A 17910-nucleotide genomic window follows, 5' to 3' on the forward strand; every position below is an offset into this window, starting at 1 on the left:
GCAGCGGGTGGGGGCTGGCACCTCCCCTGCCCTGCCCGCCCCCCGTCACTGGAGGGGCTGCCTTCCGACAGGCTGGCCCCAGGCCCAGGCCCCCACACCCCCTCGGGCCAGGCCATCCCCCAGGCTGGTGGCCTGAGTCACCTTGGCTGGCCCCGCCAGTCTGGGGGGGGGCTACGTCAGTTCTCCCCTCACTGACGCAGCCTCGGGCCCCCCACGCTGACTCAGCCGGAAACAGGCCCCTTGAGGGGCGGAGACCCAGTGGTCAGAGGCCTGGGTCCCAGTGCTCGCGGGGGCTGGGGAGGGCCCCTGGGGGGCCCTGGCAGGGGTGGCCGCGGCAGACTGAGAGGCAGAGCGAGCTCTCACCTGAGGCGATGAGGTCATGTCCCACCGTGGGGGGCTGTGACCTCACCTCCCCGGGGGCCTCAGCAGTCACCCCCCAAGTGGTGGGGGATGGGGGGCTCCAGCTGCCATCCGCCCCTGGGGTCCCCCTGGCAGCTCAGCACAGTCTGGGGTCAGCGTGCGGGGGGTGCTCTGCAGGGAGACCTTCGAAAGTCCTGGTCACCTTTTGACTTTCTCACATCCCTCCGTCTTCCTTTGTTACCTTTATCCTGGGCGGGGGTTGCTCTTGGGGGCTTGGGCTCCTGTCTGGGTCCCTCACTCGTCCTGCCATGAACCCCGGGGGCCACCTCTGCTCCATACCCTAACCTGGTATACCTGCATCTGTATTGGCACCGCTGTCCCCTGGAGTCCATGTCCCCCTGTGTGTCCAGCCACTGTCCGCTTCTCTGCCTCTCTGCACATGTTCTCCCCATCCCTGACCTCCGCCCCCCAGCTCTCTCCCTTTCTCCCCATCTCCATCTCCCTAGGGGCCACATCTTTCTGTCTTCCTGGATATGTTAATAAAACATCAATGGTGAGAATGGCCATGGTTCATGTCTACTGAGAGCTGACTGTGTGACTTTACAGGAGTGAATTCACTGTCTCCCTGCGCAGGCGTTTGGGGAGGGTGCCTGGGGTGTCCCCATTTCACAGACAGAACAACTGAGGCACAGCGAGGTGAAGCCACGTGTTCGAGGTTCCACACCTGCTGGGTGTCTCTCGACCATGGTCCCTGTCTCTGCCTCTGGTCCTCTGTCTCCACGTTCCAGCGTGTCTCTGGGAGAATGACCCCCCTCTGTCGGTCCCCATGGCTGACCCCTTGCTGGCACCTGCCTCTGTCAGGGGAGCTCGGCCCCTGGGGGCGGCTCCATCTCTGTCACCCTGCCTTGTGCCTCTGCTGCCCTGCCTCGCCTCTTTCGGACGCACCTGTCTCTGTCTCTTTTCCTTTTTGAAGGGAGAGTCTCTCCAAATCTCTCCTGCTGATCTTGTGTTGCTTCCTGGACCTCACCTCTCTCTGCTGGTTTTCTCTGGCTGTCTCTGTCTCTCTGGGGAGATCTCTGTCTCTCTCTCTCTGCATCTCAGACGCTCCATCTCTCTGTGTGTCTGGACCTCCCTGCCTGGGTCTGGGTCTCCCCAGCCCTCTCTCTCTGTTCCTAAAAGCGTCTCTGCGCTCGCACCTCCAGCCCTCCAGCCCCCATCTTCAGCTCCCCATCTCCCCATCTCTCTGCCAGCCCTGGTCCCCCCGCCCGCCCCCGCCCCCCCTGCCCTGCAGCCAGGCCCCGTTCTCAGCAGCCTGTGTCTGCCCCGGCGGCCGGCCGAGGAGGTGGAGGGAGGGGACGCCAATGACCTCACCAGCCCCTCTCCGACCACCCCCCCCTTTCCCTTTTCAACTTTTCCAACTTTTCCTTCCGTGCCCTCCTCCGAGAGCGGCGGCGTGAGCCCTGCGAGGCAGCCGGCTCCGTCTGAATGGAAAAGGCAGGCAGGGAGGGTGAGTCAGGATGTGTCAGGCCGCCCTCCCCTGCCGCCTGCCCCCCGCCCGCCCGCCTCGGCCCCCTATATAACCCCCCAGGCGTGCACACTCCCTCACTGCCGCGGCCCTCTCTTCTCACACGCACATGCCTCCCCTCCCCAGGCCGAGGCCCAGCTGACCCCCAGGGCTCCCACGGCAGCGGACAGGGAAGGGTTAAAGGACCCCAGCCCCCTGCCCCCTGCCCTGGGGAACCCCGGCCCTGTGGGGACATGAACAGTAAGTTGGTTCAAGTTCCTGGAGCGGGGAGTTGGGGGGGGGGCGGTGGACGGGGAGGGATAGAGGAGGGAGGGACCGTCGCTGGAAGGGTGGGGAGCAGAGAGAGCGCCGGAGGAGCGCGAGGCAGCGATGGGCAGGCGGAGACGCAGCGAGGAGGACCTTCGGGGCGGGCAGGGGGCCTAAGCAAGGGACGGGCAGCGGGAGAGGTGCAAGGCCGGGTCAGAGATGCGGAGACCCCGACGGGGCAGCGTCAGGCGCAGAGACAGAGATGGGAGGCCCATGGACAGACAGACAAACGCCAGGGGCTGAGCCCGAAGGGCCCGGGACCCCCGGGGCGTCAGGGGGCCCCAGACACCCGGGGACCCCGACGGACAGGCTCCAGGAGAGAAACTGAGGCAGAGGGCCCCAGGAAGTCAGAGCGGACCCCCCACCCCTCTCCGCGCCCAGCCAAGGGGAGGAGAGAGAGAGGGAGACGCAGGGGTGCAGACTGAAACGGCAGAGCCAGACGGACGCGGACAGACCGACGGACCGCGGGTGGGGAGGGCCCAGGGGGCGGGCCGGGGGCGTGCCGCGGGAGCGGGGCGGCCCGGGGGGCGCTGATTGGCCGGCGGGTCGGTGGGCGGGGCGGGGGGGATGGGCGGCGGCGGCCCGGGGTCCCAGCGCACCTCGCCGCCGGCGCCCTCTCCGCCCGCCGCTTGCGCGCCCGGCGCGCCCGCCTCCCCGCCGCCCGCCGCCCAGGTGCGCCCTGGGGCATCCCCGACTCTGCGGCCCGCTCGGGTCGGCCCCCGCGGGGCCTCCTCCGGCGGCTCCGTCCCCCCCGGGTCTCTTTCCCCGGCTCTCGGTCCGGCTCGGGCTCGCGAGTCCCGGGAGGGGGGCAGGTCCTGGCCTGTGCGTCTTCCCCCCCCATCGTGCCCCGCCCCGGGGCCCGGATTCCGGCGTCCGGGGGCGGACGGGAGACGCCCGGCCCGTCTACCCGCCCCGGGGCCGCGTCTGCTCCGACGGGCGGGGCAGCCCGAGGCGGGGAGGGAGAGGGAAACCCGCCCAGGCCCTGCGCCGAGCCCTGGGCGCTCCGCCCGGGGACCCAGGACCCCCACCCCAACCCCTCCTCCCTCAGACCCCCGGTCGGGGCTGAGCCGCTGCCCTCTCCCCGCACGTCTCCCCCTCCCCAGGTGTTTGCTGCCTGGTCCTGGCCGCCCTGAGCCTGTGGCCCGATAGAGCTGCTGCCCCGGGGCCGCCGCCCGCCCCGCCGCGGGCCTCCCCGGACCCTCGCGCTGAGCTGGACAGCGCCGTGCTCCTGACCCGCTCCCTCCTGGCGGACACTCGGCAGCTGGCCGCACAGCTGGTAGGACAGCCTGCAGGGGACGGGCTGGGGCCAGGACCGAGACCCTGAGGGCTTCTGGGCTACCAGGGTGGCCGAGACAGGGTGGGGGGAGGGGGTCAGGGGCTTGTGGTGGGGGAGGAAGGACCCCCTGGAGCTGGGTTGGGTCCCTCTCACGGCCTCTTTTCCCCCCAAGAGAGACAAATTCCCAGCTGACGGAGACCACAGCCTGGATTCGCTCCCCACCTTGGCCATGAGTGCGGGGGCGCTGGGAGCCCTGCAGGTAAGGGCGGGGGTGGGCCAGTGAAGCGGGTGCAGGGGGCTGGGGGCTGGCGTGGGCGCTTGCCAGGCGCTTCTTGACGCCCTCCACCCCCTCCACCGGGCCCCCAGCTCCCGGGAGTGTTGACACGGCTGCGGGCAGACCTGTTCTCCTACCTGAGGCATGTGCAGTGGCTGCGACGTTCAGGAGGCCCTTCCCTGCGGACCCTGGAGCCCGAGCTGGGCGCCCTGCAGGCCCGGCTGGACCGGTTGCTGCGCCGGCTGCAGCTCCTGGTACGATAACCTGGCCCTGAGCCCCTGGACTCCAGGCCACTCCGAGACCCTCCCCCCGTGGCCCTGAGCCCCTGGACTCCGGGCCACTCCGAGACCCTCCCCCCGTGGCCCTGAGGCCCCAGACTCCAAAGTCCTGCCTGCAAACGCTAAACTCTCACCCGGAGACTCGGACCCCATGATCTTGTGACTCCAAGTCTCCCACCCTGAAGTCCTAAGATTTGAGAGTCCAGATCCTCATCCCAAGACCTGGAGACCTTGACTCCAAGACAGGAGGATTCCAGACCCCAAGCCCAGGAAATTCTGAACCTCCAGACCCTGAGACCCCACCCCACACACACACACATCCTGGCCCTGAGATCCTGACACCTTAAGGCCCCAGACCCTACGATGATGAGCTTGACTCAAAACCAGCCTGGAGACCCTCGCTCTGCAAGCCCCAGATCCCAAGGACCTAGATCCTGAGGTCTCCAATGAGAAGACCCTAGGCCCTGAGCCCTAAGTCCCCAAGAGCTCAGACCTAGGTTGTGATCCCTTATGACCCCAAGACCCTGACTTTCTAAACCCCAGACCCAAGACCCTGAGGTGTTAAGACTTCAGTCCTCAGTTCCTGGACATGAGCCCAAAGGCCCTGGAACTCAGACTCCAATTCTCAGCTCTGAGACCCCAGACTTGAGATCCCAGCCTTCACCCATGAATGTCTGAGCTTGATCACAGAGACCCCACATCTAAGACCTCAGCCCCAGGATCCCAGCCCTGACCTTCAGACCCACCCTGGCCCCCTGAACTTGACTCTGGAACCCCAGCCTCAAGACCCCCACCTTCAGCCCCAGCCTCAAATTTCTGAACTCAGCATCCTGCAGGACTCTCTCCCCCAGCACCCCAGCTTCCAGGCCCCGAGATGCTGTGGAAATAGGCCCCTGGCCCTCCTCCAACCCTGGTTCAGCACAGGCCTCAAACCCCCTACCCCCTTACTCGGACACCCCACTGCACCCCTGGCCTGATGCTAACCCTCTGTCCTCTCCTGACAGATGTCCCGCCTGGCCCTGCCCCAGGTGCCCCCAGACCCCCCGGCGCCCCCCCTGGCGCCCCCGGCCTCAGCCTGGGGGGGCATCCGGGCGGCCCACGCCATCCTGGGGGGGCTGCAGCTGACGCTCGACTGGGCCGTGCGGGGCCTGCTGCTGCTGAAGACTCGGCTGTGACCCTCTGCCCAGAGCCACCCGCGCTGTTCAAAGCCAGATCTTATTTATTTATTTATTTCGGGATGGAGTTGTGGCGATCAGAGGATTTCCCCCCCACTCCATTCTCTCCTAGTTAGAGACGATCCCTCCAGGATCCATCCCGGAGACCTGGGCAGAGGGGCATCTGTGCCTTATTTATACTTATTTATTTAACAGGGGTGGTGGGAGGCAGGTGGACTCCAAGGTTCCTGAGAAGGCGGGAACTTGGCTCCCAGATTCGTGGGTCTCCCAGTCTGGCCACAGTGTCTCCCTGACCCCCCACCCCTCTGGGCCTGGGCAGGAGCATATTATTATTTATTAAACTATTAACATTTTATGTTGGGGTGGGCAGGGAGGGGGAAAGGAGGCCTGGGTTTTTGTACAAAAATGTGAGAAACCTTTGTGAGATGGAGAAGGGGGAATTAAATTCGTCATACACATCCACTTAGAGGTGATTTCTCCGGGGGCTGGGGGCTTGATGCTGGGGTCCTTGGGGGGTGCCTGGTCAGACAGGAAAGGAGAGGGGGGCCATCTAGTCTCTGGGTCACCCCCAGAGACCATGAGTTCTTAGTGCTGCGTCTGAGCCTCACCTGGTGGCCAGCACTTCATAGGCACTCAATAAATATTTAATGGAAGATTCCAGAAGTTTACTAGTACAGGGCAAAGTTGCAAGTTCAAGGCTGTCCTTTATGGCAGTGTTTACAACAGCAAACTGAAAACAGCCTAGATGCCTGACAGTAGGGGATGGTTATATAAATTATAGTGCCTATCTATGTGACAGAACATACCAGCTGTGAAGAGAGATGTTCCAGAGCCTGCCTTTGGCATAGAAGGAGTGGGCTACAAACCACTGTGTGATCCCCACTGTGTGTGTGTTTACACATGTAGGTATGTAGATAGAGATAGATACATGGATTATTTTAAAACCCTAGAAGGAAATACGCCAAAATGTTGCCAATGGCCAGCTCAGGGTAGAAGGTGGAGGTGGGGTTGCTGGTGACTTTCATTATTTGTGCTTCTCTGTATTTTCCAGAACTTTTACAATGACCATGTATTTTGCATGACACATTAAAAAAAGAAAATAAACACTATATTTAGAGTGACAGAGTAGCAGCACCCACCCTCCCCAAAAGACCTCAGAAGGGGACAAGAATGACCATTCACTGCAGGCCTGCTCTGGGCCAGGCCCTAAGTGTGGGGTTTTATTTACCAGATTCCCTGCAGTCCCCGGTACCCACCCGACTCATTTTACAGAGGAGGGAACAGGCTCCTGGGGAATCCCAGGCCACATAGCTAGGGAGAGTCAGTTTGACTCTGCCCAGTCTGGCTCATTCCAAACCTGATGTCCGAAGGTACGGCACTGGGCCATTACAAGTTCGTTGTAACAATGTAACAACGAAACAACAATGTAAGGCCGTAACAAGGGCAACCACTGCCACAGACACAAGTTAGATACAGGGAAACTGAGGCCCCTGGCAGCATGGACCTTCCCCCGGGTCTGGAGAAGGGTCAGTGGCAAGTGGAGACTGTAACTGAAGCCTCCCCCTCTTTAAGAGTCAGAAACCCTTGGATTTAGTTATCCATTTACAGCCTCCCAGGGGAACCCTCCCAGGGCCCTGGGTTGTCGCTAGTTTGGGTCTGCAGGGGGGATTCTGATTCAGCCCTTGGGACTCCGGGGCAGGGTCCCAGGAGGAGGAGAAGGGAGCCCCTGTCCCTGGGCAGTTCCCGGGAAGCGCCGCACCCGTGGTCCATGAGGTCACAAAGCCCCTCCGAGGAAGGCTCCTCCCCCAGGCCGGCGCGGACCACCCCTGCAGGGCCATGCCGGAGCCCTGGGGAAGCTCCACCCGCTGGAGCCGCTGAAGTCCGAGGGGCTAGGCCCGGTGGGCTGGGGCGGGGGCAGGGGAAGCCAGGCGCCGGGGTGCCGGGTCCCTGCCTCCGCGCCCCCGGGTGACCCGTCCTTTCTGCAGCCGCCATGAACCGGCTCCGGAACTTGAGGCGTCCGGAGCCGCTCCGGGGCCCCCCGCAGTGGGTCCCCACTCTGGGCGAGCTGCAGAAGACCCTCCAGCAGGGGGAGCACTTGCCCCTCCGCCCGCTGCCCATGTTCGAGAGTAACTTCGTCCAGGTCCCCGGCTCCCTGTGCCCCGCGGGCGGAAGTGGGGCGGGAGGGGCAGGAGACCCCACCCCCACCCCGGGCTGGGGGATTCGGCGGGCAAGAGGCAGCTGGGGGGCTTGATGGGGGTGGGGGGCTCGCTGTGGGGGAGCCAGAGGAGCGTGAGACCCGAGTGGTCCCAGCCCCTCTCCCTGGACCCCCCAGGTGACCAATCGAGGGGCCCCGGTGTACGTGCATCACAGGACCAACCGAGTGACCATGGGCGTGGCCGCCTCCCTGCCAGGCCTGGTGCTGCCGGACATGCTGCTGCTGGCGCAGCCCCCCGAGGACAGGGAGCGCTCCACCCTCGTCCTTACCAGGTGCCTCCATCCGCGCCCGTGTGCCCCGCCACCGCCGCCGGCCCCCGCACCCCGGTCGCGCACTCTACCGCCGCCGTCTCCCCCTCCCAGGATGATCCCGCTGGACCTGGCCCACCTCTACGTCCACGACCTGTCCGCCTGGCGCCTGAAGCTGCGCCTGGTCACGGGCCGCTACTACTACTTGGAGCTGGACGCCCCCGACAGCGAGGTCGGCTTCCTGTTCGACCGCTGGATGCGCCTGATCAACCAGCTCCAGCACCCGGCCACTTCCTGGGCCCCCAGGACCCCTCACACGTCCCCCACGGACCTCTCTCACCTAGGGCCTCCTGCCTCCACCTGGCGCCTCCAGGTGCGGCCCTGACCCCCAGGGACCCCTGGGGGCAGCTATGGTTCTAGATTCCAGAGGGAGTCAGGACCAAAAGCCGTGAAAGTACAGGAGCCCTGGGAAGGGGTCTGAGGGGGGTGGAGGGGCTGGGGGTCTGGACTGGGAAGGTAGTGGAGGTGTGGACACCAGGAGGAGACCCCCCTTCCTGACTGCCCCCCTCCCCTCCCACAGGTCCCGTCCCACCACAGACGTTCAGGTGAGCCAGCTGGGGTGTCCCCTGGGCCCGTCCCCCAGTCTCAGCTCCTCCGCCAGGCGTGGACGGAGCCTCGGCAGTCCCTCCCTTCCCCTCTGTCCGCTGGCCAAGCCCCCGTGAGTCTCCCCGGGGCCTCCGCCCATCATCCCTGGGTCCCTGACGGGACGGGACCCTGTCTCTTTCCAGTCACGACTATCAAGCCCACCTTTCCTTACAAGATTCTGACAGCTCAGAGACAGAAGGTCAAGGTGAGCCACCCCGCTGGGCCAGGGCGGGGCGTGAGGGCTTGAGGGGTTGCACCTCCTGACCACCCACCCCTCCACACACACCGCCAGACCCTCAAGCGCAAATTCAAGTCTCAGGCCGTGGGCGACTCTCTGCCTCTCGTGTGGTCCCAGCTGGAGCCCGCGGACGCCAGGAAGAAATCCACGGAAAAGAAGTAGGCTCGGGCCTCGTCGACCAGCAGGGCAAGGGGGCCGGGGGTGGGTCTCGGTGCAGAAGCTGCCAGACTCACACCAAATTTCCCCTGCAGGCCCCAACCCGACCTCCCCTCTGGCAGGCCGAAGACTGAAATCCAAGTTTCTGGTGAGCACACACCCCCCTCCATGAATGGACCCCCGAAATTCTGACCCTTCTGCGGAGGGCTCAGACTGTTTTCTCTGTGCATCCCCTCCCCACCCCCACAGAGAAGCCCAGCATCACCATTCGGACCATCTTCAGCATCATTTCCAACACACCAGACCACGTGGAGTCTTCTCCCAAGGCAGTTGTATGCCCGGGGCTGGGGCAACGCTTGAGACACAGCAGGAGGGGCTGGGGGCCTGGACCCCTGCGCCTGAGGGGGAGGGGCGGGCTCTGCACTTCCGGGTCTGAGGGAGGCGGGGCCACAGCCAGCATCCGGGTGTCTCCAGCGGCCTGACCACCAATGCCCTCCCGTCCCCCACCCGCAGGGTTGCTCTGACTCTGAGGGCGGCACGTGCCTGGCAGGCTTACTGGAGACCCCTTTACACTGCATCTCGGAGGACAGCCCTGAAATGCCCCTGCTGGGCGCCTGTGACGCCCTGGATATGTGCGTGTGGCAGCAGGATATGCACAACCTGATGGACCCCGAGACCAGCACCATGTCCACCTGCTCCATCCACCCGGCCGCCTACACTCCCGACTTCCCCAGTTTCAACGAGAAGGCCAGGCCTCTGCCGCGCACCCGGAAGCCTCTAGCTGTGCCCGCTGCCCCTCGTAAGGCTCCCTTCATCCTTGACCAGTCCAAGAGGGTCTCAGCTGTGCCTGCTCCACTGCAGATCTCCACTGCGCCCGGCCCCTCCCAGAAGGCCACAACTTATCCTCGTGCTCCCCAAAAAGGCCCATTTCAGAACCCCCCTCATGCATCAACCGTTCCCCAAAAGGCCACAGCCGTGCCTGGCCCATCTCAGAAGCCCCATCATGCACCAGCCATCCCCCAGAAAGCCCCAGCCATGGCTGCGCCATCTCAGAGGGCCCCAGGAGCACTTGGTGTTTCCCCAAAGGCTGTTTTCCACCCTGCTCCCAACAGAAAATCTGTGTTCCTACCTGCCCCATCCCTGAAGGATCTGACCTCATCTACCCAACACCGCGTGACACTGGGCCCTGACAGTGTCAGCATGGTGCCCGTCAGAAGCCACGCAGGGGACGTGCTTGAGAAGAGGAAGCCTGAAGAGAAGCCAGAGCCAGTGAAGTTGATGGGCACCAAGGAGAAGAACGTGGTAGAGACGAGAACTCAGAAAACGACCGTGGAGGTGCCTTTCACCACCACCAAGAAGAAGTCGGAGGAAGTCCTGATCCGCAGGGCCCAGGAGATCGCCGTGGATGGCTTGAAGGGCAAGGGCAAGCTGGAGGACAGGGTCCACACGATGAAGGAGGAGATCGCTCAGGACATGCCAGGCTTCAAATCCAAGGAGGTGGGGCAGCAGCAGAAATGGGTCAAGTCCAAGAAACTGGCCATCCAACAAGCCCCCCAGGAGCAGACCAGGCCCTTCTCTGTGGAAGGGCTAACCCTTGCCAAGCTGATGATCATTGCCGGCTCCAAGGACCCCACCTTGAGGTCGGCTCTGGTCGACCTGCCCTCCTGGTTCTCAACTTCACAGGGGCGTGACTTGTCCACGATGGGCAGGGTACCCCTCAGCCCCACCCATTTGTCCATGCTGGAGGAGACGCTGGCGGGGGTCAGGGAGCAGCCACAGTTGGGGGTCAGGGTGGAGGAGATGCCCCAGGACTCAAAGGGGCCTTCCAACATGTCCTCTCGCCCCAGGCCTGTGGCCAGCAGCCCCAAGATGAATGTTGCCTCTCAGACTCCCATCCCTCTGCCCGCCACGAGGTGGGAGGACATACCCGAGTCACCCACCTCGCTGACCCCCATCTCAAAGATGGAGGCCAGGGTCTCCCAGCAGCCCAGGAGGGTGTCTCAAGAACCTGAGAGGGGGCCAGACCAGGGCCCTGTGGCCACAGTGGGGTCGAACTTGGAGATCCTCCTGCCCACCCTCTTCGAAATCCAGAGTATGAAGGACGAAGCCTTCAAGGTGGAGAAGATAAGGGAGGAGCTGGGCGCCTTCGCTCCTTTGCCCAGGTATTTGGCGGTGGTCATGATCCCCTCTACCTGGTTTCCACGAGGAGGCAGGGGGCTCACTCCCTCTTTCCTCACTTCCTTCTGGGCTCTCAGCATAGAGTGAGTGTCGACCAGGCGCCAGGCATCATTCTATGCACTAGGGACATAGCACGGAGCAATTCGGGGAGGGGGTTGCTCCTGGCATCTTTGTGTAGCCCAGGGATACCCCTCAACATCCCAAAGTGTAAGGGATGGTGCCCCCCACCAAAGGATGAAGCCCCACAAGATCGCAATAGTGCTGAGGTTGGCAACTCTGACGACAGAATCCACATTAATTATATCGTACATTAGAACGCGGGAGGGCTCTGGGCACATCGCAGGATAGGGAGAGTTAGGTGTGGGAGTAGGCAGGTTCCCGGACTGAGTTGAGTTGGTCCAGGAGGGCCTCAGTGAGCTGGTGTCATCTGTGTGAAGATCTCAAGGAGGTAGGTGAGGAAGCTGTGTGGACATCTGGGGAAATCCATTCCCTTCAGAGAGAACAGCCGCAGCAGAGTCCCTGAGGCAGGAGAGCACATGATGTACTAGACCGATGCGGAGCTCCGGGACGTCCTGGAGTGGGAATCGCGGTCACGCAGGGCCTTGCAGGCCACCTGAAGTAGTGTGGGTTCGCTGCTGAGTGGCCCTGGAGGGTTTTGAGCAGGATGGCTGGAACTTAGTATATTAGAAAGGACACTTTCTGGCTGAAGGGTGGAGAGGTGGAGGGGGACAGATGGATGCCGGGAGAGGAGTGGGACAGGCCGTTGCCATGGTGACTGAGGCACAAGGTGATGGTGACTTGGACCAGAGAGGCGGGGACGGGAGTACAGAGGAGCGGGGCTCTGCAGAGGTTCTGCAGAGCCCACGGGTCACCTCATGGGCTGTGCGTGTTTGATGTGGCACCGAGGGCAGCCTCAAGGTTTGGGATCGGGGACACCCGGAAGGAGCGGCAGCAGAGGCTGTGCGCGGAGCAGGTGTCAGGGAGAAGACTGGGAATTCTATCCTGGACATCTTGCCTCTGAGATGTCAGGTGAGGATGTGGGGTAAGCGGCTGGACACGAGTCTAGAATGATGTGGGGAGTCACCCACACGTGGACAGCTTCTGCAAGCTATGAGCCTGGAGGTCACCAGCGAGTGAGGGCAGGTGGAGACAGAGTCCATGGTGTTTAGGGAAAGGGAAAACACGGTCCGAGAGGGTGAGCACGGAACAGCCTCCTGAACCCACCAAGTGACGAAAATGACCAGGAACATCGTGGGAGCAGCTGTGTCGAATGCTGCAAGCAGGTGAAGGAAGACGGGAGGAGACAGAACCTCTGGATTTAACAGCAAGGAGGGGAAGAGGGAGGACCTGAATGAGGTAGGCTCAGGCGAGCTGCGACTCTTGGAAACGTGGCTGAATGAAAGGAGCCAGACACACAAGGCCACGTCGTGTACGATGTGGTTTGCATGAAACGTCCAGATGAGGCAAATCCCAAGAGACAGGAAACAGATTGGTGGCTGCCTGCCGGGAGCTGCAAGGGGTGGGAGGGGTGGGGAGTGACTGCCTCAAGGATGTGAGGTTTCCTTCTGGGGTGATGAAAACGTCCTGGGAACTACGTGTTTGCGCAACATTTGAGTGCAATTTAACGCCACTGAGTTGCACACTTTCAAATCATTACAGCGGTAATTTTTGCAGGGTGTGTATTTCCCCAGTCGTCAAACACACACACACACACACACATACGTAAAGTGGGGGAATTGGAGAGGAGGCGTTAACCAGCTCTTTCCAAGGAATTCGCTGGAAGGGAAGGAGGAACCTGAAGAGTAAAGTGATTTAGGATGTGGGACACGAGAGGACTTCTTGAGAGGAAGGAGATGTTAGTGCATTTGGATGCTGGGGTGAAGGATCCAGAGTCAGGCTTGATATTGGGGAGGCAGGAGGGAGGGAAACCTAGGAGGGACCTTGGAGGAAACATGGGTTCCAGGTCAGGCTTGCCGGGCCCTGGAGCTGGAACCACCCCCCATCAACACTCACTACTCTCTTCCCGCGGGTCCCCCAAGCCCTCTCTAGCTTTCTTTCTCTCTCTCTCTCCAGCAGGCCGCAGTCTCAGTAGTGGGATGGGACGGACTCAACTTCAGTGGCCAGTGTCCAGAGGAGCCTAGCGGGGCCAGGTAGCCCCTGAGCCCTGTAGGTCCGCCTGACACCTGGCCCCGGCATCCAGCCGCCGGCCCTTACCCTGGCTCTCTCCTCTTCCTCACAGGCCCCCAGGTGCTGTGCACCTCTGCTGTAAGAAGCAGGGTGCTGAAGGGGCCGGGCGGGGGCGGGGTGCTTCTTGTCGGGTAGAGGCCAGAGCTATCTCTACGTTTATATAGGGGACGGGGCGGGGGGCGGGGGCCGAGGCCCGGGAGAGCCCGCGTGGTGCCCCAGCTTCGCAGAGATTAAAAGCCCGAGTCTGAGACTCGGCCGGAGTAGCGCCTGCTGCCTGTGTGCGCGCGTCGGCACCGAGAGGGGGCGGCGGGTGGCGGCGGGGGGTCGTCCGCACCGACCCGGCCCGGCGTCCCGCAGCGTTTCCTGCAGCGCAGCGGCGCCCATTGGCTGGGGCTCCGGGGGGCCCAGCCAATCGGGCCCGAGGGGTAGTGCTTCCTGGGCTGGGACCCTCGAGACTCCGCAGCAAGGGCCACCCCCGACGGAGCCACAGGCACAGCTGAGTCAGCGACCCGCCGACCGCCTGCTGAGCGCCGGACAGGTGGGGACGGGGGCTGGGCTTCGGGGCGAGCGTCAGGCGCCGGGCGGAGCGAGGGGTGCGGGTCGGCCCCACGGAGCCCACCCCTCCCCGCAGCGCCGCCTTCGCCGATGCTGGGTGCTGAGTGCCCGAAGCCCTGCAAGGGGAAATGGCCAACGCCGCCCTTCGACCCGCGCTTCCCCAACCAGAACCAGACCCGCAACTGCTACCAGAACTTCCTGGGTAAGACCTCGCGGCCAGGTCAGGGGCGGCGGGTGAGAGAAGGTGCGAGGCGGGGAGGGGCGCGCCCCGCCGGAGGACGCGGAGACCGTTGGGGTGGAGGGGGAACCCGCGACGGCGGGTGGGGCGGGGCCTCGTTAAAGGGGGCGTGGCCTCGTCTAAAAGGGGCGGATCGTTCCTTGGAGGGTCGGGTCCTCCAGGTTGGGGTGGAAAGGGGAGCCGGCCGGCGACGGCCGGGGCCGATCGGTGATGGGCGGGGCCTCTTTTAAAGGGGCGGATCGTTCCGTGGAGGGGCGGGGCGAAGGAGGAGCGGGTCCTCCAGGTTGGGCTGGGACTGAATCTCGGAAGGGGCGGGGCCTACCAGGTAGTGGCGTGACCTAATTTAAAAAGGGCGGGATCGTCCCGTGGAAGGGCGGGGCGAGGGAGGAGCGGAGCCTTGCCTGGAAGAGAAAGGTCCGAGTCGTAGAGGGGGCGGGGGTTAGGGGAGGTGGGCGGGGTCTGGGAGGGCGGCGCGGGGCCTTCCAGGTTGGGCTGGGACTGAATCTCGGAAGGGGCGGGGCCTATCCTGGAGGCGTGTGACAGAGTCTTGGAGGGGTGGGAAGAGAGGATAGGCGGGGCCTTGCGGGGAGGAGGCGGGGCTGGCCCTCTCGGAGGGCGTGGCTACGAGGGGCGGGGAGAGTGCGGGCCCGGCGGGAGGGCGGGGCCTCCTGTGGGGACGGGACTACCCACCTGCTCGCCCCGCCCCGCCCCGCCTCCGTCGGCAGACTACCATCGCTGCATCAAGACCATGAACCGCCGAGGGAAGAGCACACAGCCCTGCGAGTACTACTTCCGCGTGTACCACTCGCTGTGTCCCATCAGTTGGGTGAGCGGACAGAGGGCCGCACGGACGGGCCAGGCGAGGGTGGATGGGTCGGCTGAGTTCGGACGGCGCCCATTCCCCTCTTCCCCACCACCAGGTGCAGCGCTGGAAAGAGCAGATCAAGGACGGGACTTTCGCTGGGAAAATCTAACGGTCTGAGCGCGGCTTCTCCTCCGAAGAATTAGCCCCAGTGACATCCCCCCCCCCATCTTCTCGTCTCCCGGAAAATGGGCCACACCGTCCCAAACCTCACCCCCCTCCGCCCCTTCTTTAAGCCTCAAATAAAGCGGTGTTACTGCTGGTATTTCTCTTTAATGTCTTGTCGGTAAGGGGGCATCGGGAGGCCCTTCCTGTACCCTGCCGCCGACACTACTGGTTCTAGTCGTGGGAGGGGTGAGGGAGCCCCGCCAGTCCCCTTTCCAGCTCCCCCCCCCCCCCCATCCCCGCCCCGCTCCAATAGGGTCTGCCTTGGCTCTCTGAGTCCCAGCACTCGTCCGCCAGGATGGCTCCAGGGTCCTTCTGCCTCTCAGTCCCCCACCTGTCACTCAAGTCCCTCAGGGTCCTCTTCCCTTCCTGGACCACCAGTCCCACCCCCTCCATCTCATCTCAGGTACAGAGGAGCAATCTGTATACCACCCAGCACTGACCCTGTCATCCCTCCCTGCTCCAGACCATTCCTGGCTCTTTCCTTTCCCTCGCCCCCATCCCCTTTGACTCCCCGTACCCACCCGAACCCATCACTTGGGCCTCTCCCAACAGGGTGCCCCGCCTGGCCCCCTCCGTCTTCTCAGCACCTGTCCATGGCCAGGAGCAGCCTTGTCTGCTCAGACACATGTCACTTCAGTTTCTCCTGCCAGCCCCTCCCTGTGAGCTCCTCCAGGACACTTGGAGCTCAAGGCTGAATTATTCTTTGCTCCCACCCCACTCCTGCTCTGAGCCTGCCCTCAGCCAAGCTCAGGCACAACAATGCTGAGGTTCATCCTGATTCCAGATGCTTCTCAAAATGTCACCTTTCCAGCCACCTCCACCACCACCACCATTGCCCTGAGCCAGGCTGTGACCCTTGACAGAACCTGGAGCCTGGGGCTTCTAGCCCAGTCCTACCCTATATGGGCGTGGGGGTGGGGGTGGATTTGACTGTTTCCTACTGAAGCTGTCAGCCTCTTAGGGCAGCCCGGACCCCCAGACTCTGCCTGGAGTGATCTCATAGGGTCCCTATTCAACCCCAGGGTTCAAAGGTGGCTATTACTAATCTTGTGATGACTTCCTGGGTGGCCCCAGACAAGCCTCCTGATCTGCATCACCTCAGTTTCTCCAGTTGTGCAGAGAGATGGTGCAAACCCCATTATCAGGAGAGGTGGGATGACGGGAGGGGCTAGGCGAGATGGGGGGAGAACAGCAGCTTCCACTCCTCCCCCCACCCCTCTACACTGCCCTCATCGCCCCCTCCTCCAGGACACACCCCAACGTGCCATTTCCCACGATGGCTCCACCAAAACCTTGGCCCCGGGCCCCCGCTCTCAGACCACAACCTGCAAGGCACCCGGGCAAATGAGGGCACAGGGTGTGGACTCAGACAGACAGACAGGCTGGAAGCTATGGCAGGGGGTGGGGGGGCAGAGTGAGGCATTCTCGCGACCTCCCCTGACCTGCAGACCTCTGGCCCGCATAGAGGTGGCGCTGCCGCAGGAAGAAAGCAAGCCGCGATGCCACGCAGACAAGGCAGCTCTGAGTCACAGCACGGACCAGAGGCCGTCTGAACACTCGCTGAGGTCACCCAGGTAGTACCAAGCACAGGGTCTGACACCTGTGCGGCCTCGGCCTCCCCAGGGGCCAGTACCGCCGCAGCCCCTCCCAGTTCCCCCTTCTTCCCCTCTGGGGCTGGGATCCCAGCCCCATCCCTCCAACACCTCTGGGACATTCTGACTCGCCCAGCCTCCCGGCTGGCCACCTCTATCCGCTGGATGCCTGAGCCCAGGGCAGGGCCAGACCCACCTCACCTCCAGCCAGCGGACCAACATTCTCAGGCCCCAAACTCTGGCTGTGAACACCTCCTCCACCACTCCCAGGTCAGCATTGCCCGGCTGCATCCTGAAAACCCCAGATCAGCCTCCCAGGACAAAGGAAACAGAGGCCTCTGGCGTCTCCCATCCCCCACCCCTCCCCTCACCTGCATACCTGCTCCCCTCCCCGCTCCCCTCCTCTCCATCCTCACCCTCTTCCAGCCTCCTCTCATCAATACCACCCTCTTCCCGTCCCTCTGCAGCTCCTGCCTCCCCTGACAGGTTCAGGATCACAGAATCACAAAACCCTTTGCTCCGTGAGCCCTCCTGGCGCTGTGCTCTCTGTCCACCCACCACACCATCCCATGGAAGCCACTGCTGAACCGAGCCCTGGGCCTCCCGTGGGCACAGAGCCAGCCTCCCTTCTGGTACCTGCCTCTTTCCCAAAGACCTCAGAGCCTGGATGAGCTCTGAACATGGGTTCAAGTTCCGGCCCTGAAGCCTGCCAGTCTCGTGGCCCCAGACAGACTCCCTGAGGCCCCTGGGCTGGGGCCTTCTCACCCAGATCACAGTGATAACAACACCTACACTTTCCAGGGCCGTGGGTAGGATGATGCCATGTGACCAGCCAGAACAGTGTCCAGCCCAGCTGCTCTCAGCGGGTGTGCGATCTCCGTCGGTTAGACAACCTGCGGCATGTCGGTCCAGTTCTGGGGCCCAGTATCACACCAGGTGGTGGGGTGACTGTCAGTTGCCCTCCCGATTGGCAAGCCCACGATGACCAAGCCCACCAAGAGGGCCCTGGAGCTCCTGGTGCGTGCTGTCGCCTCAGTCGTGTCCGACTCTTTGCAACCCCATGGACCGTGGCCTGCCAGGCTCCTCTGTCCATGGGCTTCTCCAGGCAAGACTACTGGGGTGGGTTGCCATGCCCTCCTCCAGGGGGATGTTCCCGACCCAGCCAGGGATCGAACCCATTTCACCTGCATTGGCAGGCGGGTTCTGGGTTCTTTACCACTAGCGCCACCTGGGAGCTCCTGGAGACTGAGGGTAAAAGGGTCAGAGAGCGCCCTCAAGGGGAGAAATGGGAGCCAGGCCTGAGTGTCCTGCCTGGCTTTCCCTGCTGTCTAAGGCACAGCGTGTGGCACTTTCTGAGATTCTGGGCTGGAATTACTTCCCATTTCTTTCGGCTTTCTGCTTCTCCTTCTCCTCTTGCCAGCCTTCCCGTTTCCT

At 63.3% G+C, this 17910-nt stretch overlaps 3 protein-coding genes across 14 annotated transcripts; all 3 read left to right on the forward strand.

Moving 5' to 3' along the window:
• Positions 1–1979: 1979 nt before the first annotated feature.
• Positions 1980–6303, forward strand: IL11 (interleukin 11). The gene is made up of 5 exons (XM_065920799.1): positions 1980–2125; positions 3295–3467; positions 3640–3726; positions 3834–3995; positions 5024–6303. The coding sequence occupies exons 1-5, from the start codon at positions 2119–2121 to the stop codon at positions 5192–5194; spliced, it is 600 nt and encodes a 199-aa protein (XP_065776871.1). The 5' UTR covers positions 1980–2118; the 3' UTR covers positions 5195–6303.
• Positions 6304–7184: 881 nt separating this feature from the next.
• On the forward strand, positions 7185–9347 carry GARIN5B (golgi associated RAB2 interactor family member 5B). Its single transcript, XM_065926784.1, has 8 exons — positions 7185–7334; positions 7527–7681; positions 7772–8030; positions 8238–8262; positions 8446–8507; positions 8595–8698; positions 8792–8844; positions 9210–9347. The coding sequence occupies exons 1-8, from the start codon at positions 7185–7187 to the stop codon at positions 9218–9220; spliced, it is 819 nt and encodes a 272-aa protein (XP_065782856.1). The 3' UTR covers positions 9221–9347.
• Positions 9348–12429: 3082 nt separating this feature from the next.
• Positions 12430–14981, forward strand: COX6B2 (cytochrome c oxidase subunit 6B2). 12 transcript variants are annotated; one of them, XM_065926786.1, is made up of 6 exons: positions 12430–12681; positions 12948–13121; positions 13419–13599; positions 13693–13818; positions 14580–14680; positions 14775–14981. In XM_065926786.1, exons 4-6 carry the CDS (start codon positions 13707–13709, stop codon positions 14826–14828), a joined length of 267 nt encoding a protein of 88 aa, XP_065782858.1. In that variant the 5' UTR covers positions 12430–12681; positions 12948–13121; positions 13419–13599; positions 13693–13706; the 3' UTR covers positions 14829–14981. The 12 variants fall into 12 exon arrangements, with proteins under 12 accessions (XP_065782858.1, XP_065782863.1, XP_065782865.1 ...); XM_065926791.1 differs by having other exon boundaries at positions 12948–13040; XM_065926793.1 differs by having other exon boundaries at positions 12948–13024.
• Positions 14982–17910: the final 2929 nt, after the last annotated feature.

The sequence above is a fragment of the Muntiacus reevesi genome, chromosome 2 (assembly GCF_963930625.1).
Source record: "Muntiacus reevesi chromosome 2, mMunRee1.1, whole genome shotgun sequence".
NCBI lineage: Eukaryota > Metazoa > Chordata > Mammalia > Artiodactyla > Cervidae > Muntiacus > Muntiacus reevesi.

What these genes read in the sequence shown, in the direction of transcription:
- IL11 (XM_065920799.1), top strand. An exon ending in GGGCGCTGGGAGCCCTGCAG is followed by an intron (nt 3,727 to 3,833) that starts GTAAGGGCGGGG and finishes CCGGGCCCCCAG; the next exon opens with CTCCCGGGAGTGTTGACACG. An exon ending in TGCGCCGGCTGCAGCTCCTG is followed by an intron (nt 3,996 to 5,023) that starts GTACGATAACCT and finishes CTCTCCTGACAG; the next exon opens with ATGTCCCGCCTGGCCCTGCC.
- GARIN5B (XM_065926784.1), top strand. Translation starts at nt 7,185, where the DNA reads ATGAACCGGCTCCGGAACTTGAGGCGTCCGGAGCCGCTCCGGGGCCCC. An exon ending in TCCACCCTCGTCCTTACCAG is followed by an intron (nt 7,682 to 7,771) that starts GTGCCTCCATCC and finishes TCCCCCTCCCAG; the next exon opens with GATGATCCCGCTGGACCTGG. An exon ending in GTCCCACCACAGACGTTCAG is followed by an intron (nt 8,263 to 8,445) that starts GTGAGCCAGCTG and finishes GTCTCTTTCCAG; the next exon opens with TCACGACTATCAAGCCCACC.
- COX6B2 (XM_065926786.1), top strand. Translation starts at nt 13,707, where the DNA reads ATGCTGGGTGCTGAGTGCCCGAAGCCCTGCAAGGGGAAATGGCCAACG. An exon ending in CTGCTACCAGAACTTCCTGG is followed by an intron (nt 13,819 to 14,579) that starts GTAAGACCTCGC and finishes CTCCGTCGGCAG; the next exon opens with ACTACCATCGCTGCATCAAG. An exon ending in CGCTGTGTCCCATCAGTTGG is followed by an intron (nt 14,681 to 14,774) that starts GTGAGCGGACAG and finishes CCCCACCACCAG; the next exon opens with GTGCAGCGCTGGAAAGAGCA.